The following is a 26,942-nucleotide window of genomic DNA, read 5'->3' as shown; positions in this document are numbered from 1 at the left end:
AAGCGCAAGCTATCTATATGCAAAAACCTAATGTCAGCATTAAAGTCGGCCCATTTCTTATGATTGATGGGCTTTTATTGCTTTCATTAACTTGCCTCTTACTGAATGGCTTGCCTTATCCATCTCATGTTTGTCCCTGGAATTAAGGAGCTTCATCTGTGTCCTTCCACTGCTCACTTTTAGGGAAATACTTTCTTTTTGCTAAAGAATGTTCATGTGTTTTCCAGATGTCTCCCTCATTTGCTTCTTTCCTCCTGCTGCATGTTGCTCTCTCTCTCTCATCCGCTTTCTTATTCTCTCCCATTCTGCTCTCTCTCATTTCTTTTTTGCCTAAGCCCTCCACAAGTGCATTTGCTTAGTAGATGTCACCCTTGGGTGCTTCCCTCCCCCTCAGCGTTGCTCTGTCTCGTTTGTGTTCTTCTAACCTCCTGCACTGCTCCGTCTCTTCCATGTGCTTCTCTCTCCCCACTCAGTGCTCTGTGTTGTTCTTTTTTGCCATGTGCCTCTGCAGTGTTCTCTTACTGTTGTGCTTCTCCTCACTCTCCATGTGTTATTCCCACCCCTTCTTTCTCTACTTACCCTCCTCCATTACCCCCACCTGCTTGTTAAATAAACAATTAAAGCAAATGGCAGATGGCGCTGTGTGTGTTACTGGGGTAGGGGTGAGTGCTGATGGCACTGTGTGCAGATGGCGCTGTGTGTGTTACTGGGGTAGGGGAGAGTGCTGATGGCGCTGTGTGCAGATGGCGCTGTGTGTGTTACTGGGGTAGGGGAGAGTGCTGATGGCGCTGTGTGCAGATGGCGCTGTGTGTGTTACTGGGGTAGGGGAGAGTGCTGATGGCGCTGTGTGCAGATGGCGCTGTGTGTGTTACTGGGGTAGGGGAGAGTGCTGATGGCGCTGTGTGCAGATGGCGCTGTGTGCAGATGGCGCTGTGTGTGTTACTGGGCTAGGGGTGAGTGCTGATGGCGCTGTGTGCAGATGGCGCTGTGTGCAGATGGCGCTGTGTGTGTTACTGGGGTAGGGGTGAGAGCATCTCCCTGCCCATAGTGGGGTCTGGTGTGTAATAGTGGCGCTCCACTGAGTGTATCTCAGGGCTGCACGCCATGCCAGAAAGACTGTTCTGGTCGCCCCCCTCACACCTTGCGGGAGAGGCTCCCCATACAGTATTCCCAAGATACGTGGGAACCCCATGCTCTCAAGTTCCACTCGGTACGCCGGGTCTCCCCATCCTCCATTGAGCCAGTCGTGAATCACTATCAGTTAGGTGGCTAAATAGTACAGGTAGGGATCTGAGGCCCCCAGGCCTTCGTCATATGTACCTCTCTTACAGTGATGGGTCGCTACTCGGTGTCTGGTGCCCTTCCACAGAAATTGGGCCGTAGCGTTTGAGAGTTCTAAACCTGGAGCGGGGGATTGGCAGGGGGAAGTTCTGAAGGATACATAGGAGCCTTGGCAGGACCATCATTTTGAAGAGGGCTACCCGGCCCATTACATTTAGTGGTAGGGTTTGCCATTTCTGTAGATCTGACTTGATGCTGTTTAATAGTAGTGTCAGGTTCTTGGCTCATGCCAGCTCGGGTAGGATGGATACCCAAACTCTCAGATACTTGAAGCTGAGCCGGCGCAGCGGTATCGAGTCCTGCCAATCAAAGCAATCACATGAACTCACCAGTGGGACCAGCATTGACTTAGTGCGGTTCACCCTCAGTCCGGATACCCGTTCATAGCGTCGTAGAAGACAGAGGCTGCGTGGGCCTGTCGTGTTAGGGTCCTTCATGTACAGCAGAACGTCATCAGCATATAGTGCTATCCTCTCCTCCTGGGAGTGACCCCATTTCCACCCACGGTACACCGGGTCCGTTCTGGTCATCTGGGCCAGTGGCTCGATGGCCAAAACAAACAGGAGGGGAGACAAGGGACATTCTTGTTGTGTGCCCCATCGAACCTCGAACGCGGAGGATAGAGTTCCATTTACCTGCACCCGTGCTGTGGGGTTGGCATATAGTGTCTGAACTAAACGGCAGAATCTTGGACCCACTCCCGCCCGCTGTAGCACCAGGGAGAGAAAGCTCCAGTCCACCGAGTCGAAAGCCTTCTTAAAATCTATAAGTAGGAGGGCAAGGTCTTTGTATAGTCGGTGGCGTTCGGCCAGGGCCACATGTAGACGACGGATACAGTGTTGAGTACTGCGGTTGGCCATGAATCCACATTGGTCTGGGTGGATCAGTTGTGGCAGGACCCTCTTTAAGCAGTTGGCGAGGATGGTGGCAATTTATTTTTACTTCAGTGTTGATCAGTGATATCGGTCTGTAGTCAGCACAGTTTAGTGAGGGAGGGTGGGACTTGGGGAGTACCACAATGGTGGCAGTATCTAGTTCTTGGGGGGAAGGATCCATCTCTTCCAACCTCTGTATAAAGTCTTAGCAGATACAGTGTTACTTCCTCCTTGAGGGCTTTATAGTATTCGGAGGGGAACCCGTCGGGCCCTGGTGTTTTCCCGGCGCTTAGAGTCGATATGGCGGTTCGTATCTCTTCCTCATTGATAATTTCGTCTAGGATTTGTATTTCCACTACGGGTAGTCGGGGAAGGGGAACCTCGTCAAGCATACATTGAGCCTTTTTCAGGTCGACCAGGACAGACTTTTGATAGAGTGTTTGGTAATACTTAGCGAAGGAGTTTGCTATTTCCGGGTGTTTTACCACAGGATTCCCCTCCCCATCATGAATTTCAGGGATTATCCTGGAGGTGTGGTGTGACACCAGCCAGTATAGCATTTTCCCGGATTTGTTTCCCCCCCATAGACCCTCGCTGTGGTGGCTCTCCACAAGTGTTTTGTGGCCTCTAGAGACTGGTCCCGGATCTCTTCCCAGATTAGGATTAGCTGCCGTTTGGTTCTGTCATTTGGGTCTGTTATGTTTTGGTTCTCAAGCTTCATTGCTCAAAGTTCCAACTGTTTAATATGGTGGGTTCGTGCGCGTTCTTGTCTCCGTATTAAGTCCCTGGCTGTACCCCTTAATACTGCTTTACCCGCCACCCATAAAGTGTTTGCCAAGGTCACCGACCCGTCGTTTAGTGCAAAGTAGTCCTGCAAGGTCTGCCGCAGTTGTTCAATCTAAGACCTGTCTTGGAGATACCATGCATTCATACGCCATATGAGACGGGATTGAGATCGGGCGTGACCCATGATAAACGGAAGTGGGGCATGATCAGAGACTCCCCAGGCCAATATCTCTATAGAAGAGAGAGCTGTGCAGTCTACGCTGGGGAGCAACACCAGGTCGATTCTAGAGTGTGATCCGTGGGCTGCCGACGTGTGGGTAAATTGTCGCCTTCTTGGGTGCCACGTCCGCCAAGTATCACAGAGCCCTGTTGCGGAAAGCCAGCCCGTGATTCCCGTTGCTGCTGTTTGTCTATGTATCGAGATCGGGCTGGCAATGTCTAAAGTCAGGTTTGGGGTTACATCAAAGTCTCCCCCTATCATCGTACGCCCGGGTGGAAGGTCAGCGAGTAGTTTAGTGAGATCATCAAGTGTTCTCCGAACCAGTGAGGGGGAGAACATAAGCACTGATTATGTTAGTTGTGATTCCTTCGATCTTGCCAGTGATGGCTACGTATCGTCCCTGTCGGTCCCTCTGGACTTGGATGTCTGTCAGGGGGAAACTGCGGTGTAGCAGTATGGCCACCCCCGAGATCCGTGAGTGAATCCAGCATGGTATGCCCTATCGAAGCCCCTGCGGGTCAAGAAGGAGCAATAGTCTCCCAGGAGGCGTGTCTCTTGTAGCAGGAGTATTTTGGGCTTATGTCGGTGTATGAAGGTGAACACTGCGGCACGTTTAATTTTATCTAGGAGGCCGTTAACGTTCCATGAGATTACTTGTGTTTGAGTCATGGTAGGTGAGTATTCGGTAGCGTCTTGTGGTGTCTGTCAGTATTTACCCGTCTCTGGGCCTTGGGATAACGGAGGGTTCCTATCTCACCCGTGTCATCGCCAATGTGGGTCGTTGTCAAAACAGTAAGGTTTCTAATGTTTCTGCTCTGTGCCTTGCCTGAAAAGCTTGTATGTGTCTGTAACGTAGGAATCATAACTTTTGCCTTTGAAACTAGGATGAACCTCCCATGCCCCCAACTCCCGCCTCACCCCATACTTCCCCCAGAAGCATCTGTTGCCCAAGTGTTGCGCCTCCCCTTCGAAACTGGTGAGGCAGAACATTAACAAATAGGGTAGCAGTGGTGGTGGACCCCTCCTTAAAGTCGGATCAAGTTCAAGAACACAGTAAACACTGTTGGTATAGTCTTTGATATAGTTATTATATCGTGGCAGATTGGTGTGTCTGTCTGGGGATCTCCTCTTGAGATCATAATACCGGGCTGCCAGATAGATCTGTATCTTCTAGAGATCCAAATTTGACGTGGTTTATGTCTTGGGAGTTTCGGTCCCAGGGGGCGCCCCCCAGTCCCCGGGACGGCTGCGGGTCTCGCGACCCAGCTTGGTGGGTCTCAGGGGGAGAGTCCGAGCAGGATCTGTGATATGTCCTGCGCCTCCTAGAACGGGTATGGCGGCGTTGTTCGGATCGCTGCCCCTTCTGGCTATTCGGCGTGGTCTCATGTTGGAGTTGAGGTCTGACTCTGCTTGAACCCAATGGGATCTCTTACGTCAGCCAGGTCCACGCAGTGGCTGGCTGGTCAAAGAAATTAGTTTTGTTGTTGTGGACCACCCGGAGCCTCGCCGGAAAAAGGAGGCGATATTGAATGTTCATCGATCTCATTTTCTGTTTCACCTCTGTGAATGAGCGGCGTTGTTGCTGTATCTCCTTTGTGTAGTCGGGGAAGAGGAGAACTCTTGCCTCGTCACAGAAAAGGCCCCCCTTTGTGCATGCCTCCTGTAGCACTGAGTCCCTATCTTTGAAGTTGAAGAGCCGAAGTATCACTGATCTGGGTGGGGAACCTGGTGGGGGCCTAGACTGAAGGGCTCTGTGGGCTTGTTCAATTGCGAACCATGGCGTGAGACGATCTGTCGGCATCCAGGAGTGGAACCAATTCTCCAGGTACTTGGCCAGCGACGATTCTGTTGCGTTTTCAGGTAGGCCCACCATGCGGAGGTTGTTGCGCCTCGATCTGTTTTCGCCGTCTTCCGCCCTTATGTGAAGTTCTGAGGTGTGGGTGGTCAGTGCAGAGACTTGGGCCTTTAGAGCGGTCACATCATCTTCCATTGTGGAGATTCTGGATTCGGTAATTCGGGCTGTGGCATTGCAGAGGTCTTGCCGAATCAAAACTACATCTACTCTTACTTCACCAATTTTCATTTCGACTGCCACTTGGGATGCCTGGATCGCCTGGAGAATCGTCATCAGGTCACTGGTTGCTGTCTGTGGGTCGCCACCTCCGCCTGGGGCAAGGTCTTCCGTCAGTGGGCCAGTTGTACCTGTAGTAAACTGGTCAATGCGTGTTTGTGCTGCTGTCTGTCGTGTTGCTTTATCTTTGCCCATCTTGGTACAGTCTCTTTCTCAGTTTCACTTAGGCTTAGAATTAGGTGGATTAGTTCTTCCCCCGGCCTGTTAAGATCTCTATTGAGCAAGGTCGGGCCGACGCCGCTGAAGGCTCGAATCGGGTAGCTTTCTGTCCCTGGGAGATGGCCACGTGTCTCCGGAGGGTCGTGGGACACAGGCAACTACTTCTAGATTGGTCCTGCCCAGCAGGGGCCCCAGCAGCCCTCTCCAGCAGGGCACAGCCGGTGAAGACTTAGTGCCGGTCCCCTCTCCCGACCCTGGCCCGTCAGTGCGGTTCGAGCATTTGTGGAGAGGGGGTGAGAAAAGGGGGGCACCTCAGAGAGGCCTCCGCCTCAGGGGCGCTGGGTCTAACTTTTGCGGGCAGTTGATCAGTTTCTCGCTTTTCAGGCATGTCCTGCCGTCTCTATATTTTGGCGGGAGATTCTTCCATCAGATGTGCGGCCAAGGTGGGGATCTCCAGTGGATGCATGTGTCGGCCCCCTTTTCTGTCCGATCTCCCCACCCTGGTTGGGGTCCGGGGTCTCCCTCGGGGGTCCTCCAACGAGGTGCGAAGAAACAGTGACCGGGCGCGCGGGAGAAGGTTCAAGTCCAGCCCTTTGGGTGCCTGTTCCCTCCTTGGGCACCCTCTCCTCCGCACTGCCCCTTCCTTGGCAAGCCCTGGGGTCCCCAGGCTCTCACGTGTAAGCCCCGGATCCAGCAAGGAAGGCCCTGGGTCAGTATCCGCAGGTCCTGGGTCCTCCGGGCGACCCTGCGCTCCAGCACCCCTCCGCGACTCGGATCACCGGGTCGAGGTCGTCGCGGTCTATATGTCTTGGGCCCCGGGCCTCACGGAGAGCACGGCGGCACAACGATCTCCCCGACGGCCAGGCCCTTCACTGATGGTTTCACTGTCTCTTCCCTCCCGTTCCAAGGGGTTAAGCCACCACTCAGGACTGCGCCGCTGCACCTACCGACCTCCAGAGGCCGCCCCGACGCCTCCCTGGCCGTCCGCCACTCGGCCGCCGCCGCCGCTCACGGGCATCCACCGGCACTCTGGTGCTACATCCCTCATCTCTGGCCTCACAACACCGAGGGGGGCCGCAGCATGGCGGTCCCGGTCCACTAGTGCCGCGGCCTACTCAGCAGCCGCTGTTTCTCTCGTGGCTGCAGTCGCCGTCCGCCATCTTGGTCCCGCAGCGTTTATACGTGATTTAATCGCATGCAGATTAGTGGGACAACCCGTGAGGGTATCCCCAGCTTCAGCACGTCGGGAGGACCTCGGTAGGTCTCCCGATGTTGTAGGTGACACAGGGTTGTGTGTTCTGTTGAAGGCGGATGACGGAGGGGTCCGGAGCACTACGAAAGTGCTGCCGCCATCTTGGCGCCTTGGCCACGTCCCGAGGAGCCTCCTAACTTCCAGCTTTACTGATAAAACTGTTTAGTGTATTAACAATAATCTGTGAAAATTAGGCTTCAGAAAAATTATTTATCATTTGCACATCACCAAGTAAAGTGTTTTGACTTTTTTTCCATCCTATTAAAATAATTTTTTTCCATCACACGGGTACAAAAAAATGGTCTTTTACAGCTACTGAAAGAAATTTTGAAATGTTTGTTAAGTTGACTTAGTTATATAAATGTGTGTTAGGAAAGACCTGATACCCACAGCTTTTCATTTCACACAGGTCAGACAGTTCACCTTACAAAATCCTTGAACTTTGCACTCACAAGGACAAGTATTTGCATTGCAGGAAGACAAACTGACTTTTGACCTCTGGGCCTGAACGCAGAGCAAATGTGACAAGAATAATATTTCAAGGCATCCTAATTGCTAATTCAGTTTCTGTCTGAACAGAACACCTGTTCTTTGTCCACTCGTCAGAAGGGTCGAGTAGTTTCTAAAAATAGCTCGACCTCATAAAAAATGACTCACAATTGCAAGTGGTCGAGTAGATTTTTCGAGCCCTGGGCATGCATAATGCTGGTAATATTTGGACTACATCTGTGTTACAATCTTTCAGTACCAAGGTGCGCCTCAACATTAAAAATGCTCCATTCGCCAAGGATTACGCTCACACCACACCAAACGAAATTTCAAAAGTGCCTGTTGTATTTGCTGGTGTAATTCAGAGCATTCAGAACTTTCTTGTATTGCTTTGAACAAAACTTTGAAAATTGGTGCTGATCATGGTGAAGTACAAGTCCTGAATATGCCTGCTTTCAACACCAGGTGAGAGCTTAAATACACCTCCTTCAAAGCTGAATCAACCCTTATAATCAGCTACATCCTTCAGAATAGTCTCTTCAACTATTGAGGTTCTTCCTACAACACTGGCAACAATAAGAATCATCAGGAATGACACCAAGCAACTTAGAATCCATATCGTCTAAAGGATACAGTCTTCACTTGAATGTTGGGAAAGTTATACAATATGGTTCCTTTGATTTGCTAAAGACATCATCCAAAAAGTGAGTACGACAAGACACTTAAAGCATATGAGATCACTGAAACTGATGGAGATCAGTCAATTTAGAGGTTTCCGGCACATTGTAAATTGAAAATCGCACATTGACCCTAACCTTCGGATCAGATGTCTATAAACATAGTCTTTGTGATGTATATGTCTCTTTGCTCTCCTGGTGGGGCTACATCATCACCATCACATTATATATATATATATATATATATATATATATATAATATATATATATATATATATATATATATATGTGAACATGCCACATCATCTGAACCCTTGGATTGGAAGAAAGGTATTTTCTTATTGTATTATTAAGGTTGCAAGATGTTCCAATATTAGCATCTTGATTGTATGTCACTGCTCGATCAGTCAGACCTTGATCTTTTAAGAAAAGGAGACAATAAAGAACCCGAGATTGGGGACGCACGTTTTCTTTTTGTAGTTTGACTGCGCAGTGTGGAAGGATAGTGATTTGCAGTGAAACATCAGGAAAGTGGTATCGAACAATCAAAGCTATCTTACCTGCTGATCAGTCTCTTTTTGAAACAGATTCAACCTGAGACCAGCAGCATATTTCTCATCTTCTTGGCTGAAAGAGAAACCCAGCACATGTGTGGAACACCATTCCCTACTACACTTGAGATAAGCGCAAACACTATACCCTTTCTGTAAATGGGAGGAAGCAGCCCCACCACAGCATAACAAGTATTACAACCTAGGGCAATGCAGTAAAGTTGTTTTACCTTCTAAAATACTGCCCACTATGCCGGGTATCACATCAAATATGCCCCCTATGGTACTGCCCCACCAGACTCTTCCCAAGCCCAACACAAAAGGAGCATAAAGCAATCAGGATGAGGTGAAAGACCAACAGGGACCGTCACTTCCTCTCATCCTCGCATCAGTTTAGACCGGTAACAAAACAGAAGGATGCAGAGGATGGCAGCTCTTTTACAGTGCCCAGTCTAGAGTTGGCGGGCCTAGCATTTTCAGCATTTCCTGTTTTTCCCCTGTCTCAAGAAATCTTTTTCTAAAATGTAATGAGTCTGACAAGTTATGTAGTGGTATCTTCACTGTTCTGCAAAGCTGCTTTACCCCTTGTAGGGTTCCATAATGCTTCATTCCACCTTTTCTGCAGTCCACCTTAATGTATCTTGTTCTACAGCATGCAGGAGTAGGACTCCACCAGGGTGAAAGAGGTGTTGTGCAATGCTGTAAAGCTGGGAGACGGAAATGTGTGGCATAAGGATAAGTTTGCCTTCTGTGGTTGGGGAGACAATGCAAGAACCATGGGAAGGAAATAAGTGGATAAATATTTTGCTATGAGCCCAAGGAATACATCTAATTTAATATGTTAAATAAATGTGGAAATATACTTAATGCTACTTTATATGTACACCAAACAATATAAATATGGATAAATACTCGCAACTAAGAGAACATTAAATATTTTGCTGCCTTTGAGGAAGAACGTTTGATAGCAGAAAGAATATAACTACATTCTACTGGCCCTAAAGGTCAACATTTGTGGAGAAAACAGCCTAGATATGAAGGAGCGGGACAAAGAACTGCTTTCTCACTGGATATTGAAGACCAAAATGTATATTGTGTGTGGTAATGCGTGAATATAAATTCTTCCAAAGGAAACAAAATAAGAACAAAGGCATATTTGTATTTGTTGCTACTATCAACAAGTTGCCATTTTTATGCAAATTTGAAACATTCATTGAGTTAATAAGATAGTTATGCCTCTAAACGTTAGAACTAGTCAGGAAAGAATATGAATGAAGGAGGAAGCTTCCTTAAAAGATACAGTGGCTTTAGTCAGAGCCAGAAATTTTAGGACAGTGTGCTAAAGAAGTAATAGCTGTTTGCAGTAATGTAGACTATAATGAAATTGGGATGGTGAATGCCATGGATGGCATTTAGCGGTCAAAGCTGTAACCCCTGTTTGCCCCTTGCCCGCCCTGGCCTCAGAGATTAAATTATTGTGAAGACCTCAAGGTTGGCTCACCCTTATGGGTGTCAGGGCTCCACCCTCCTTGTTTTGTGTCCATTGTAAATTATTCACTATGAAGTGGAATACAAATTGGAGTATGAGGAGCTGGCACATGACCTTTGCTGGCAGCTGAGGCATGTAAAATGCCTTTAAATATAGGTTGTGTGTACGAATGTGAGTGGCAGCATGTTTGTGTGAGTGAGCGCATGGTAGGTTGGTGTAGCATACGCCTGTATTTGTAAAAATGGATGTGGGTGAAAGTAAGTGAGCGACAGGTAGTGAGAATGAGATTGAATATCAGTCAATGAGCCCAAGTGAGTGATGAGTGAATGAGAAAACATACAACTGCAACTAAGAGTGAAAGAATGTACAAGAATAAGTGACAGAGTGTGAGTGACAATGAGTGAATAAGTGACAGAGTGACTAACCGAATAAGAATGAGTGTGTCAATGAGTGAGGATGAGTGTGTCAATGAGTGAAAATAAGTGATAATGAGGGGGTGAGGCAGAGAGTTAGAGACATTGAGTAAGAGTGAATGTAAATGAGAGTTACTGAGAATGAATGAGTCAGAACAAGTGAGTCAGACCAAATGAGAATAAGTGAGACAGCTTTGCTGGCTCATTAAAGTTCACGCCACGCACAATGCCCCACCAGTTTTAAAGTTCACCAACCCCCAATGCAGGAACAGAAGAAAACCATGTCTTTATGAGCAGTTTTCACTTTCTGCGGCTCCAACTAGGACAGGGACACTCTGCTTAAGCTTTTGCACAGTGAATAAGGTCAGCACTGAAATAAGTATTCTTCTGAGCCAATAAAAATACATATATTTTTAACAAGTTGTTGCCGGATTTTATTACTGTGAAAATATGATAAATTATTTGTTTAAATAAAACATTTACTTCTTTCCTACTGTGAGTGACAGTTCCTCACAAAGCATCAGAAAAAAATGTTTTTACACAATAAGTAATAATTTAAGCTAAAATAGTTAATTTTCCAAATGTGGTCTACATCAGTACATGTGGACATTACTACTCTTTTTTTTTTAAATCTTTTTTTCCTCTAACTTACTAATATATTTTTTGTTGTGTTATATACTAGGAAAAGTATTAAATGACGACCGTTTGTGGTATAAATAATTTAGGTTCCCAGTGGTGTTCTGTGATTTGTGACATGATATCTTCTTCAGTCAAACATATAACTGTTCAAGTACTACCCAGGGAAATGAGTAATGACCCCCTGGACTCTGCTGTAGGGGATATCTAAAACAGACGTTTGTGTTGCCTTGTTATAGTAACTATGCAGTTATTGTGGAAAATCAGAAAGGTCAATTATTGCGTAGTTATCAGAGGTACGACCAAGTGCATTACCTTCCAGGAAGAGTCAGGGTCAAATATCATATGATGATACTTTGCGACATCATTAAGGTCGAAAGGTGTAATGTCACTTCCTCTAGCCTTGCAAAAAGAACAGATGGACATAATGCTGAACAATACAAACATTCATCCCCAGTCACAGAGGTCTGGTTTTAATCCATTAATTATTTTTTTTGCCCACAACGACACCCCAGTTTAGACCCAGCCATATGCAAATCAGTCTTGACCCTGTTCCCTGTGGGAAAAGTCCAGCCCGAGCTGCCAGGCCAGGTCCTCCGTGGACGCGAAGCAAGCTTCCTGGGACCAATTTCGGGGTATCACCCCTCATCAGCCAAGCTAACTTGAATCCTGTGGTGCAGTGAGCACAAGACCCACATCTGGGCATATCCTTCCCACTTAGGGCAACAAAAGCAAAAAGAAATGATGATAGACGGAATGCTGAACAATGCAAACATTCATCCCAGTCACACAGATCTGGGTTTAAGCCATATTTTTTTGCCCACAACACCACTCCAATTTGGACCCAGCCATGTGAAAATCACTCCTGCCCCTGTTCCCCGTGGGAACAGTCCAGCCCGAACTGCCATGCAACCTGGCCTGGAAACAACCATCCTAGGGCCTGTTTCAGGGTGTATATACAGGACACCAGGAAAAAAGAAAGAAGGGGTTTAAAATTTGAAATAACCAAAATAAAAGCTATTGCATCAGGCGATATAAACACTTCGCTTTGGATAAAGACTGTCCAACTATTAAAGTTAAGTGTAACAACTGTGACGTATTAGGCTACTTTATAAGAGTATTTATGCAAAGGAAAGTAAAAAAACAACTGAAAGTGAGGTGTGTGGGTGTTGAAGATAAGGGCTCCAGAATTGACTGTTAAGAATAAGGGAATGGCATACAAGCTCAGATGCTCCTTGAAGGTTGGAGCAGTGGAAACTAACACAGTGGCAGATTCCAGTCCCTGTATAAGAATAAAAAGGCAGAGCTATGAAAGGAAAGTTTTGTAGGCAAAATAGTAGAGAAGTTATTACTTTCAGATTTTAACCCAGGGGATTACAGTGGGGAATCAAATGACACGTGGGGCTATCAAAGCTTACCATTAAGGTTTATCCATAAAGTTACTATACCAAAGTTATGTGGCAAAGAATGAACCACCATTTTTAGGATGGGACAACCAGAATAATGTGAACATAGTCTTGGATCCTAGCTGAGAAGAATGAGTCCTTGTTGTTCTCAATGGTGAACAGTTGGGCAAGGGGTTGATTATAAACCACTTCCAAAATTCTTTGTAGGCTAGAGTAGTATATTCATTGGTTAAAATCACTATATAGTATTAAAAGAGAAAGTGATATCAAAAGTACATTAAGAGCTTAACATTTCAATTTCAGTAAACCGAGTTAAAGCAGAGTTACTCAAGCTGAGGAACTCAAGTATAGGAGAACATGTAGAATCAGCTCAGCAGATTGCCCTCTTTGTGCTCTCACACAGGCAAATGGGAAAGTAAGACTACGTATCAACCATAGCACAATAAAATATAGTCATGGAGAGATTCCCTTTACCTAACATTTCTAAAATGTTAATCCTAGCAAAGGATGCATCTTTGTTGAACCTAGATGCTTTGTCTGCTGTACACCATCAAACACCAATGCAAAAGGACAGAAGCTCATTAACGACTCATCATATCAGAAGGCTATTTCCGATTCAAAAGGATGCATTTTCGATTAGCATCTGTGGCCGCTGTGTCCAACATTTAATACACAAAACGTTCAAGAATGAGCAAGAAGTGTTGCATTTTCAAGAGGATTTTCGGTGATGGGGCAAACATGAGAGGACATGACAGGAGGTTGAAGAGAGAATTATCAATTTTGGAAGTCCAGAGTTTGACTATTAAGGATGTTAAATGCAAGTTTTAAAAAACAAGTTTAAATTATCTGGGCCAATTTATCAACAAGGAAGGTTTGAGACCGAATAAAATACTGATGTGGAAACTCCTTCTCCTTCAAATAAGGATGAACACAGTTTTTGTATAGGGTCTCACAAAATTCGATTCAAATATTGCTCCTAATTTTTATTGTATGTCATTTTTATTGAGGAAATTAATGAAAAGAAAAACGTAAAAGCATTCCAGTGTTTGATCTCTGCTATTTCTTGTTCCTCTGTGTTACGAACATTTGACCCAAATTAAGTTACCATCATCGCAACAGGTGCTCTGTGCTTGATTTGTAAAAGAATGAGTCCCAGTGCTCCCAAGCTTCGCTCAGAAGCTCCAGGCAAGTTAGCCCTAAGACCAGAGCTAGACCCTAACCTGACGAATTTCATCAAGCACTCATCCAAAGACCCTATGAAGGTAAGAGATGGGTCCTGGAAGTCCTGTTACATGGCCTGGCACATTTCCAGCAATGTTGGTTTGTGCCACACCTTTTGGAACAATCTGTCTCTTGTATATCTGCTTCCAGGTCAGATTCAACTCAAACACTATGCCTCTGCCTGGCGAAAATGGGTGGGCTGGTGCCAGATAAAGGACCTGGATCCTTCGGGGGCCCTCATTACTTCTGTAATTAATATTTGGCGGCGAGGACATCTGAAGGTTTAAGCTATTCTTCTGCCAATAGTTATCGCTCAGATATCTCAGTGGGCCACATATCCGTAGATGGGAAACCAAGAGGGGGGGGGGGGTTACACCCTTTGGTAAGTAGAGTGATCGGAGGTATTCATTTAGCCAACCCTCCTCAACCAAAATATTCTCAATTATGAGCTATTAACATCATCCTGGGCTTCCTGCTGTGGTGCCCATGCAATTCTGATTTGTCTAGGAAGCAACTGTCAGCAACATTGACCATGCTCCTATGCCTGGTATCCTGTAGGAGAGATTCCAATGTCCATGCCCTAGATACTTCGGGCAGAGTCTATTCTCCTGACGGTGTTACAATTTTCATCTCAAGACGAACAAAAACATTTTTTTTAGGCAGGTTACTTACCCTAATTTTCCTGAAGATCCTAAGTTATGCAATGTACACTTCTTAAGGGAGTACTAAGATCAGAACAGGGAACTACGTCAGTTCCCTGGGTGTCAACTCCTGAATGCTCTTCAGAGACCTTTTCGCCCAGTGTCTTCTGCTACTCCAGCCCACTAGGTGAAGTGGCTTATATCAGAAGCAGGAATTGAACCCTCTAAATTTGGAGATCATTCTGTGCAAGGGGCCATGGCTTCGAAAACATTTACCCTGGAGTCGCAACTGCAGGACATAATGAAAGCAGCAGATTGGTCAACAGATTATTCATTTAAATACTTTTACTATAAACCAATCTTAGATGTAGCTTCTATTGTGTTACAACAGATTTGAACAAGCATAATCCGAAGCCTCCAGTCCTGACACAGAATCAAAAAGTGTCTTGCATACGCATCAAGAATTTTCAATTCTATTAAGGACACTGAGGCGAAGATTATCCCACCCAATCACTCTGATGATGTACACCTTCATTGATATACTTGTGATTTGTATAAAATAACTTTGTATAATGAATACTTTCATTGATATACTTGTGATTTGTATATAACACTTGGGTGATCATAATATTAAAGTCCCCCCATTGATTAGCTATGTCATCTATATGGCCTTAACAGATCACGACAGGGTGTTACGATGATGCTATTATGTTTTTTTGCAGTTTCTGATCAGAAGACTGGGTAATTGAGACAAGCATTGCTTCGTCTTTCCACATTCAGGACTGTTAGCCCTAGAGTTCAGTAGGACATCGTCAAATCCACACCTCTGGATGCGGTGATGGAAAAGTTCTTGTTGGGACATTTTCTGGATTTTGAGACTTACTCACCTAAGGGCAAAAAAGAGGAAGGTTTATGGTTCCCTGTGATTATATTCTGTATGTTGTGTTTATAAAAAGAGTTTATTTTTATCTGCAGCTGTGTTTGAAAGCTTAAGAACAGCAAAGAAGAAGCATAATCCTCGCCTCCGTGCCCTTAACAGAATTTAAAATTCTTGACGCGTATGCAAGAAAACTTTTTTATTGTTACCCACCAGGGTGGAAACTGTGATTACCTGGAAGTGAAAGACATCAGCCTGGGCTGGAAACTTACACTTGCCTGAAAGTATAATAAAAAAAGACTTCACCATAGGCAAACGATCACCTTGTTTAGGCTGAAGTCAGCTTTTGCCCATGTTTAACAGAACAGCAGAAGACTAGAAGGTAAATGTCTTGCAGGTGGGGCACAAGGCTCAAAGTGTTAGAGAATACCGAGTACTGAATGTAGGGTAAAGTGTCATGGGTACAGTATGATGAACACAGGCTCAGTGAGTAAGGAAGGCAAAGGTTGATCATAGATAATTTCTAAAATGTGGGTAATAAATGTAAACAAATGCACTGAGTTTGTAGGGTGTGGGAAGGGGAACTGGCGGAAAGGCAGCACTTTAAAATACGAGGTTCTTACTTGAACAAGGCCCTTTGGAACAGGGCTCTACCTGCACTGTGGCAGCTGCATGGCTGCCAAGTTTGAGGTCCAAGCTCAATAAGTTAACACAGTCTAGTTATTTTCCTTAGAACCCTCTTACTGTCTTATTTACAGCGATATAATACCAGCATTCTTTTCGTACCCTTCTGTACGATGTAATGCTTATGCTATTCGCTGTATTGCCGCAAGTTAAATTGCCCTACTGCCACTAGTGTATATGTTACAAAAACAAATGTTAACTCTCTCTCGCTCTCTCTCTCTATATATATATATATATATATACCAGCTCTACAAATGCCAAAATCATTTAAATAAAAAATAAAAAAAACAGGCTTGGACTAACAAATCATTGATTAGATATTTGCCATATCTGCAGCTGTGGCTGCATGTCAAATCCCAGGACTAAGGCTGTCATTTGGCTGTTAATTTACTGGACCGGGCAGTATTGTATGCCCCTGTCAACAAAAAAAAAACCACACATGGGAAAATTTATGAAATCTGGTATTTTTCCTTCATCAAATAAAAACCTAAAATAGTACACACAAGACAACATCACTTAAAATGTAGGAGGGCTTTCTAAATTATTTCTTAATGGCTCGTAAAGGAAAAGGAAGGCTAGAAGCCACGTTTCAAGACAATACTGATATTTTTACACACAGTCGTTTTCACCTACCAACACTTAATCCCGTCTAAACAGCAATACATGGGGCGATATTTATTTCGCGAGCGGTACCACGTTTAGTTAGACACAGCCTCTAGTTTTCATTATGTTCGTCCAATCAAAAGGGTCTAAACGCAGACGAGCGATTTAAGTAGTCTGAGAAACAACCATAGACCAAAGGAGAAACTATTTCTATGCGTTGTAATAGAAAGGGGACAAGCGCGTAATGTGTCTTTACGATCTATATTAATTTACTCCTTTGGAAAACTAAGGGGTTCGAATCCGACGGGGTCGACTTTGCCGTTTGGCCTTCCTATGTTGACGAATAGGCCACTGTTACGTTTGGTAAAACTATCGGAAGTAACTTCATCTGTACTACCGAGTAATCAGAACTGTGGCAGCGAGCGCCATGTTAAAATCACTTTATGGTCCACTCACCCACGTTTCTGCGGTTCAGAGCGCAAGGGGTTCGTTTCTGAGATGGGATGGCCGTCAAGAAACAATAATTGAAAACGTCAGTTTTTGTGCCTATTGAAGTTAATATTCAAACTTTTTCCCCTTTGAGTTGAATGTTCACGTAAGAAGTAGTTGTGTCCTGTGTGCTCCTCACCCGGAAGCGGAAGCGCACGGTTTTTCGCCGGCTCAGCTATAGGGCTGCGGACCAGCTGTCCTGGGCGTTCTTGCGCTCTTCCTTCCGTCCGCTGTAGGAATGGCTGTCAATAACTCGTCCGATCCGCGGAGGGCCAACAAGATTCTTCGGTGAGTTAAAGTGGTGTTATAAGGTGGAAATAACACTGGAAAACCCCGGTGGGTTGTGCTTTAGTGCAGGCATACCTAGTTTGGCATTTGTGAAGGTATCACTCAGCAGATACCTAGAGAAAAGTCAGCGTAGGAAGGGGACTGCAAACAGCTGATATAGGAAACGAGGATTGAGAGGAGAATACTCCTTTGCATATGACTCTCATGAACCTACGTTTTGGACCCGCCAAATCAAATTAGGATTAAATACAGAGCCTAGTTCTTTGAGGTGTAGGAAAAGGTGCAATGATATGATGTAGGAAAATAAATTATATAATCGAGAGGATCTGAGGACGAAGTGCCATAGTCGAGGAAAGCAGACGGGGTAAGACTATACGATCTTAGCTCTTTATGTACTTAGAGTGACGACCTGTTGCTAATCATAATTTGGACGGTGGCCGTACAAATGTTGGACAAAGTGCCTTATTTTACAGAACACATTATGGACAAAGTACTAGTTTTACAGATAGAGCTTGCTGGGAAGCCTTACACAGTCAGTAAGCAGTGGTATGCTACTTACCTACTAACTTACCACTAGAGGAAGTCGCATGCCTTGTAACCTTTTTTCACTATCCTAAGAGGCATAATACTTCCCTTGACTTCAGTAACATTTTCTGCCATAAGCTTTTATTAACTTCATCCCACTTGGGCTCCAAGAAAGAAGTGATCTCACCAGATGATCTCACCAAAGAACAAAAATGTATTCCCACTACTACGTTTCAGCTTCTGCCTTCCTCAGGTAGTACAGGATGGTTTGCTCAGTGGCTGCACAGCTGACTCCTGGATTTTCAAAAAGCATCATGCGTGAAGATTGCAATTGGAATGTGGAATCAATGCAGTCCTGAGAGCTCATCAGATATGTAGAAATCAAGTGGTATTGTCAGTGATGTTCTGGAACCACAAATCAGCAATAATTAACAAGAAACTTGATCAGCCAATCATTTTAACCTTGTGGACCATTTAGTATCAGATTTGAAGATTTTTCCTGTGGAACATGTCTTAAAGGAAAAACTACTGGACATCAGAGAAAACTTCTAGATGTACCGTTTAAAATCACTGCATCCAGATGGGCTGAACATTTCTGACAATACCATTTGATTTCTGCATATAATATTGGTAACTATTCAAATTAATTATAAATAGTTCTAAATACTAAAAGGTTACAAGTAGAAAAGTTCGTAAGGCTAAGTACATGATTGACCCAATCCTCCCCCCCCCCCCAAAAAAAAATACGTTTTTATAATGTTCTGGATGAAGAAAACATGCCAATTTAATGCAATTGCAAACACCAAAACAATGAAATAGCCGTACATCAAGATCCTAAGCAAAATTAACTCTGATGAAAAGTGACACATCAATATAAAAACATGAACCTTTATATCGGGGTGGGGTTCTAATGCATTGTGCTCAAGCATTTGATGTCATCCACTGACGAAAGACTGGCAGGGCTCTGAGACCCTGACAAGGATTCTCTAGCAACAGGGCTGAGGCACACAAAAACATGGAAGCCACAAAGACATAAAGAGAGTGTGCATCACACATAAAGTGCATTATTTATTTATTGCTGTTCTGTCCTTGGGGCTGCGTACATTGATAGCAGCCTTTGGAGGAAGCGGACGAGAATGCCTGTCACACTTGGAAAATAAATAATCTGTGATCCTATCTTTAGAGGACAGTTATGTCACTCTTTTCAGAGAGATGTCAGTGCTAATACTAAAATATTGTTCCAGTTCCTCTGTGGGGTAATTCAGGACAGAGGAGCAGACAGCTTCAACCCCTTCTCTCCAGTTGTTTTCTCTTCACTACCGCCTACACTGGATACCGGTGAGCAGTTTTGGCCCAACTTTAAAAATAAATATTACAGTGAAATTCCTCTAGTTAACCACATTGTAAGGACATACCCATTATGTGTCTACCCACTTGTCTAGCTGGCAGCCAGTAATAAACTACCTAATTGTGACTGGGTGGCTTGTCCTCACTAGTTGTCCATTCAAATAACAGTTCCCTATATAAAGCCTAAAATTACAGATAGATGACATATGTAGAAAGGGCCAGAGAGCACAAAGGTCTAGTGTGCATGGGAAGGGTCGCAGCATAGGTAAGCACTGACTGTATATTAAAGGTAACTCAGCAGAGGCGCACAAGTTATGGGAGGGGTCACATGGTTGGTGGGCCCCAAATAAAGACAAGTATTGGCAATGCAAATAGGTATAGCTTTGAATACATGTTTTATGATAACATGAAGCATTACAAGTTAATAGCATGGGAATGAATATGTATTGGTGTGAAATCAAAGAACTGTAGAATAATATTGGTTAAGGTTAAAAGTTCAGGTGACAGTTGAATTTTCAAGCCAACCTAAACAAAACATCAATTTAGTTTCATGACTGCTCAACTCGCATCTTTCCTGCTAACAGAGAAAAACACCATACATTTTCTAGTTATCTAAGACGACTTAATAGCTTTACAATGTCATTCATGTGCATTCCCCTAAAAGTTCAAGCTCAGACAGTTGACTAAATAAACAAAATGATCACAGCTGTGTGGAGGGCAACACTTTTCTTTTGTGGAAGCACACAACTTCTGCCCAATCAAAACATTTACTCCTGGCTCCCAACATGTAGGTGGAGCCAAAGCCCCTGTTAGTGTTCCTCTTATACTTGTCTGGCAGCAGCTGCTCTGTTAAGCCAGACCATTTAAAAACATGGCAGAAGGGCACACACACATATCTGAAAGGATCAGCACATAGGTGTCTGTGTAGAAGAGAGCAGGAGCATGTAGAAGCAGGCACCCATTGAAGAATGGCACACAGGGTGTATCTGATAGATCGCATTTCAGGAGGGTGTAGGTGGTATAACAAGGGTCGCAGGGTGTGGAATGATTGTCCAGTCTCAACCCCAAAAAACCTGTTCTCCCTTGCCTCTGTTCAACCCTTCTTTCTTGGTGATTTTGCTGTGATATTACCCCAGTGTACTTAACATTTTGTGAGTCCACCCAGAGTGTGCCACATTTTAGGTGATGTTCAGCAGCAGCAGAGCTCTGAAGTTTTCAGATACATATATGGTTAGTTCCAACAGTTTTTTTTCATTTTTGCATTCTGGCACTCGTAGTCATATTTTTTCTTTTAAAAATGCATGACTGAACATACCAGAACACCAAGAAATTCATGGTATGAAGGAGCACTTCTGCATGGATCCATGCGGCTTGAGAGTGTTGCAGTTTATCACTAGGCTATTGTGGTAATGGCGTGCCTGACAATTTTAGTGGAGAGTGGTCACTGGCTCCTTAAGAGATACATTTTTGCTGGCAACTGATTGTGTGTTATGTGGCACGTTCCCGGAGATAAGGAAGCCTACAGACCTTTCTCTGTAAAATCTGTTCGATTCCTATTTTTTGGGTCTGGTGGCTCAGTGGACTAATGCGTTTGCTCCAGAGATGGCCACAGGTTCAAATGCTGGCAGGTTCACTCAGAATTTCATCCCTCCAAGCTTGATGACATGAATACAGTTGAATTGGCTAACAATAAACATCTGCTTTTCGCCATCAAGATGCCCCGCAGGTGAATATGCATTCTACAGATACAGGTTATGGGTTCCTTGCTTTTCTCGAGTTTGTGTACTACCACCTCGTGGATTAAGCAGTGACTGCTTGGCTTCACTATTCGTGGCGTGCCAAGAATGCAAAGAGTGTAACTTGCTTGTCAAAATGGAGTGCAGTAGACATAGGGTCCTGGGACACAAGTAGTGAATAACAATACTCACCATGGTATACTGCACTGTAGCTTCTATATGCTCTTGGACCTGGGTAAAAATGTCACACTGACCAGAAGTGAACTCATGGATTAAACTCAGATCTGTGACTGGGGGTAAATGTTTGATTCGTTCTGCATTCCGTCCATCGTCTGTTTTTGTTGCCCAGATGGGGGTCCTGTGCTTGCTATGCCACCAGATTCAAGCTAGCCTGGCTAGGGAAGGGTGATATCCTGAAACCGATCCCAGGATGTTTGTTTCTGGTCCAGGGAGGGTCTGGCCTGGTAATTCAGGCTGGACTGTTCCCATGGGGACCAGGGTCAAGGCTGATTTGTTTATTGCTGGATACAAACTGGAATGGCATAGCAAACAAAAAAACCTGATGGATTACACCCAGATCTGTGTCTACGGGTGAATGTTTGATTTGTTTTGCATTCCATCCATCATCTGTTGTTTTTCTATTTGTTGCCCTAAGTGGGAAGGGTATGCCCAGAGGTGGGCCGCGTGTTGCTATGCCACCAGATTCAAGCAAGCCTGGCTCATGAAGAGTGATACCCTGAAACCGGTCCCAGGATGCTTGTTTTGGGTCCAGGGAGGACCTGGCGTAGCAGTTCAGGCTGGACTGTTCCCATGAGGAACAGTGTCAAGACTGATTTGCATATTGTTGGGTCCAAACTGGAATGGCATAGCAAGCAAAAAAAATAGTGGGTTAAACCTAGATCTGTGACTGGGGGTGAATGTTTGATTTGTTCTGCATTCCTGTAGTAGTTTGTAAAGTAGGCATGTTTTAAACAGTTCATAGGAATGTTATATTTATCCACGTTTGTTTCATTTCCTTTTGTTTTATTTCCTCGTGCGTGCGTCTGTGCACGAGATCCTTCCTTTGTATTCTATTTGGAATGCATTGTTTGATTTACGAGTCAGTTGCTTCTCTATGCTTGCTCCTGTCAACCAGCCTCTCCGTTGCTGGGAACTTTACTAAGAATAAACGTGTTCCCAGCAGTGCCTGTCACATCGGAGAAAGATTACGAGTTGATTGAAATCATTTTTTCACTACAACTACAGGACTTTGGATGTTTGTTATCTTCAGCTATCTCCCTGATTTATTGACTTGCTCAGCCTGGGTCAGCAATTAAGGCTGTTCTCTGCTTGTAGCTTTCCTTCTAAGCTACTGTTTACATTTCAAATTCGGAGCCCTGGCAGCACCTATTTAACAGCCAGTCTTCAGCTGGAATTTAACTTATGTGACCCCATTTTGTTTTCTTTTCATTGTATTCTTCAAATTAGTCACACATAACCTGACTTGAGTTTTGTTTTGCTCAACATGCCAGCAACCTAATTTCATTATTAATCTGTCAAAAACTGAGTACCAGCTCCTATTTTTTTTGTTTTGTTTCTGATTTGATTATTTAATATATATATATATATATATATATATAGTTATATACATTTATTTGTATTTAACAATGCAACAGTGTTGTAATCCACCTCCGCCACTACAACAAAATCCAGGGGATGTACCCATGAAGTGGAGCAAATGGCATGGTTTATTTAATAATTTTATGATTGCCATGGATGGAAATTCGTTTTCTGCGACTAGAAAAAAAGGGCTTCTATTAAACGTTATTGGCACAGAAGCTCAGGAAATATTTGATCATTTACCTCCACATAAACCACCTGAAGGAACTGATATAAATGATTATGATGTTTTTTCTGAAGCTTTGGACAGATTACAATTACATTTCACAGTTGAACCAAATGTAGTTACAGAACGTTTGAACTTTTATTCACGGCACCAATTTTCCACAGAACCTGTTGAAGGATATGTGGCTGCTCTTCGCATTTTGGCTTCAACTTGTGATTTTGGTGTCATTACTGATCAATATATTCGGGATCAAGTTATTATGCACTGTTATAACAAAAAAATTCAAGAACAACTTCTGAGACACAAAAATCCATCACTCAAAGAAGTAATAGAAGTTGTTAAAGGTATTGAAAGGTCAATACGATCGTGTAAGACATTAAATGATGACAAAGATAATCATCTTGAAGTAGCTGCCATACGCAATGTCAACAAAAATAAGTACAGCAAAGGGTACAACAAAAATAATCTAAACAAATTAAAATGTATGCGATGTGGATCAAATTTGCATACCAACAAATCAACCTGTCCTGCATTATTTAAAGAGTGTTTCAAATGTGGTAAAACTGGACATTTTTCGACAGTTTGCAGATCTCAAAGGAATGTCAATTCGATTGTTGGAAAACAATTAGAGACTGAACATTGTATCCAAGATGTTGAAAGCGTAGTCTTGATGATTACAGAAGATAAGTCTAAGCAACATAATATTTTTAACACTGATATTGACAACCAGATATATCGTCCTCCAAAGTGCGAAGTTATCATTGATGGATTCTCAACTATAATGCTAGTGGATTCTGGATCACCTTTTTCTATCATATCTGAGGCATTTTTCAACAAAAACTGGTCTGGACGGAAGTTGGAGAGCAATGACATTAAGGCTTATGGTTACAGTCAGACAATAATTAATATTTTAGGTTACTTTGTAGCTTCCATTTCTTGTCATGATCACAATATTTTAGGTAAAATGTATGTAGTTGACAAAGGACAGCATGTTTTGGGATGGAGACATCAAGGTAATCTTGGAATGGTTTTCGATCCATCTGCTGATGTTCCGGTGTATTGCATGACCATACAGCAAGGTATTGAAGTGATTATTTCAGAGTACAAAAATGTCTTTAGAAAAGAATTGGGTACTGTTAAAGGATTCACACATAACATTAAACTGAAAGTGGGAGCATTACCAGTCAGACACAAGTTGAGAGATGTTCCACTTAGTGTCCGGAAAGAACTTAGTATTTTGCTTGATCAATTACTTAAGGATGGTGTCATTGAACCAGTAGACTCCTCTGAATGGGTTTCTCCCATAGTTTTAGTTAAAAAAAAGAGTGGGTCTTTGAGATTATGTGCAGATTTGAGATCATTAAATAAACAAATTATTGTTGATTGCCATCCTCTACCAAAGATTCAAGAACTTTTTGCACTTTTGGGTGGAGCAAAATTCTTTACATCTCTTGATCTCAAATCAGCATATCATCAGATTACTCTTGATGAGAAATGCAGACATTTAACTACATTTATAACTCCAGAAGGGGCTTTCAGATATACCCGCATGCCGTTTGGGTTGGCATCCGCTGCATCCGTATTCCAAAAGCTTATGCATAGGCTATTTACAAACATGGATGGAGTTATGGCTTTTCAAGACGACATCCTAATTTTTGCTGATACCATTGATTCTCATAATATGAGATTGTCAAAAGTACTGTCAGTTTTACAAGAAAAAAGGATGACACTACAAATGGAAAAATGTAAATTTTTAACCCAGGAGGTAGAGTATTTAGGACACACCATATCTTCGAAGGGTATAGCTCCTAAAGCTTGTTTGTTACAAGCTATAAAAGAGATGGGCATACCCTCTGATAAAGATCAATTAAGATCTTACCTGGGCTTGTGTGAATTTTACTCTCGGTTTGTGTTTCATTTTTCCCAAATAGCGTTACCTTTAAGAAATTTACTTAAGAAAGGAGTAAAATTTACATGGTTGAGTGAACATCAGGAGGCGTATGATAAACTTAAAAAAAAAGCATTATTGAGGCGGCACCATTGTCTCAGTTCAATCAAAATTTATGTTGTGCTGTTTACGTTGATGCCAGCTCTGAAGGGTTAGGGGCAATACTTACTCAGAAAAATCATGTCACAGAAAATACTGTGGCTTTCGCTTCAAGACCTCTTTCAGTTTCTGAATCTAAGTATTCAACTATTGAGAGAGAAGCTTTAGCATGCACATGGGCAGTGGAACATTTTAAAACTTATTTGTGGGGCAGAGAATTTACCATTAAAACAGATCACAAACCCTTATTAGCATTGCTAAACAGTAACGGTACTGGTAGAGCATCTTCTCGTCTAGTCAGGATTTTATCAAAAATATATGAGTATAATTTCAGAGCAGTACATATTCAAGGAATTCTCAATTGTGTGGCTACCTGACAATTCTGTTAAATTGTTTCCTGAGACATTAGAAGAATGTGTGGTTGCTACTATAGATGATATTTTACCCCTATGTAAGGATGTGTTTTCAAAGGATGCCTGGTGTAAGAGTTGTAGTGAGGATGAAGAATTACAAAACATTCAAAAATTTTGTAACACAGAATGGCCTCGTGAAAAGGTGTTGTCACCATCTATGCAGATATGTTGGAAGGTCAGAAATTCAATTTCAGTATCAGGGGATTTAATCTTTAAAGATGATTGTGTGATTCCCCCTAAGGCGCTTCGCCCCAATATTATTAAGTTAGCTCACGCAGGACACTTAGGGGAAACCTTAACTAAAAATAAAATAAGAGAAATGTTTTGGTGGCCTTATATGGATAGGCAAATTTCAGGATTTGTCAAACAATGTGTCATTTGCTCTAATTCTGATAAAACTCTTGTCACCAGTAAATGTGTACCTGTTAAATCTGAGTTTCCATCAAGACCATGGAACAAAGTAGCATTGGATATTTTGGGACCATATGATAATCTAGCTAGGTGCAAGATGTATATCATTGTACTTATTGATTACTTTTCTAAATGGGCAGAGGTCAAATGGATTGTCCAACCCACCACTGACAGTGTTATAAGATTTTTAAAAGAATGTTTTTTTAAGGAGGGGTTACCATCTAGCATTGTCACCGACAATGGTAAACAGTTCACATCCTTTAAGTTTCAGGAATTCATGAAAGTCAATAATATTTTGCATTTAAAAACTTCGCTTTATGCTCCAAATATGAATGGCCTTGTGGAAAGATTTAATAGGGTTATTGTGGAGGCTGTACAATCTGCCATAATCAATAGGTTTAATGTCAAAGAATTTGTTGAAGAAAAGATTTGGGCATATCATTCGTCCCCCAATTTGACAACTGGGTTTTCACCATTTTCCATGCTCAAAGGGCGTGTTCCACGCACCACTTTATCCCCTTCTTGGTTGAGAAAAGAATTACCCATTATTGACCTTAGAAAAATGTATTTTGAGTCTAAAAGAAAAGTTGAGAAGAAAAATAAGGGAGAATTAGACAAAAATAATATTGATAATACTAAGGTGAAAATTGGGGATTTTGTCAGGATCAAACTTCCTTATCGAGTGAGAAAGGGTGAGTCAAAGTTTTCAAAAGCATTCAAGGTTGTATGTGTGGGAAAAACCTCAGTCAAGTTGAATAATGATTCATGGTGGAGTCTAAGCAGAGTTGCTAAAGTCACTAATAGTACTGAAAAACATGATCCTAATTCATATATGGATTTGTCCTCAGGGGTGATGAAGAACATTTGTATGGATAAATCGCAATACTTTTCTCTTTCAGATTTTGAACGTGACAGTAACACAGAAAGATCTCAGTTGACACCTGGTATTGTGGGTAATGAGGAGACTCCTATTGATTGCAATGAGGACTTTGAGATTATTGATTCCACTTTTGTGCCTATTGTGCCAAATGTCAATCAGCAGGATAATGTACAAGTCAAAGATTATGTCCATGAAAGAGTCAACAATGATAGTGTAGATCTTCCTAAAAGAGTATCTGTACTACCCAAAAAATATGCTGATTTTGTTTTGTGCTAAGTTATTTATTTATTAATTATTTTTATTATAATATTGAAGAGAGGAGATATGTAGTAGTTTGTAAAGTAGGCATGTTTTAAACAGTTCATAGGAATGTTATATTTATCCACGTTTGTTTCATTTCCTTTTGTTTTATTTCCTCGTGCGTGCGTCTGTGCACGAGATCCTTCCTTTGTATTCTATTTGGAATGCATTGTTTGATTTACGAGTCAGTTGCTTCTCTATGCTTGCTCCTGTCAACCAGCCTCTCCGTT

General features: G+C 43.0%; 2 protein-coding genes across 4 annotated transcripts in view; one reads left to right on the top strand and one right to left on the bottom strand.

The window, feature by feature from the left end:
- Nucleotides 1–17,061, bottom strand: part of WDR83 (WD repeat domain 83) — a 188,316-nt gene extending 171,255 nt beyond the window's left edge. The window contains exons 1-2 of one of the 3 annotated variants that reach the window (XM_069231832.1): nucleotides 16,908–17,057; nucleotides 8,491–8,557 (exon numbers count right to left, since the gene is read on the bottom strand). The gene's annotated coding sequence lies outside the window, so the exon portion shown is untranslated. Of the gene's footprint in view, nucleotides 1–8,490; nucleotides 8,558–16,481; nucleotides 16,669–16,907 lie in introns of those variants that run through there. The other 2 variants (XM_069231831.1, XM_069231830.1) reach the window with 2 other exon arrangements.
- An 18-nt stretch (nucleotides 17,062–17,079) lies between these two features.
- WDR83OS (WD repeat domain 83 opposite strand) overlaps nucleotides 17,080–26,942 on the top strand; it is a 36,586-nt gene continuing 26,723 nt past the window's right edge. Inside the window, exon 1 of the mRNA XM_069231833.1 lies at nucleotides 17,080–17,228. Coding sequence (XP_069087934.1) covers nucleotides 17,179–17,228 — 50 coding nt within the window. The 5' untranslated portion in view covers nucleotides 17,080–17,178. The remainder of the gene's footprint in view (nucleotides 17,229–26,942) is intronic.

Source organism: Pleurodeles waltl, chromosome 4_2, assembly GCF_031143425.1.
Source record: "Pleurodeles waltl isolate 20211129_DDA chromosome 4_2, aPleWal1.hap1.20221129, whole genome shotgun sequence".
Lineage (NCBI taxonomy): Eukaryota > Metazoa > Chordata > Amphibia > Caudata > Salamandridae > Pleurodeles > Pleurodeles waltl.
The sequence above is the reverse complement of the archived record's forward strand: the minus strand, read 5'-3'. Positions and strand labels throughout refer to the sequence as shown.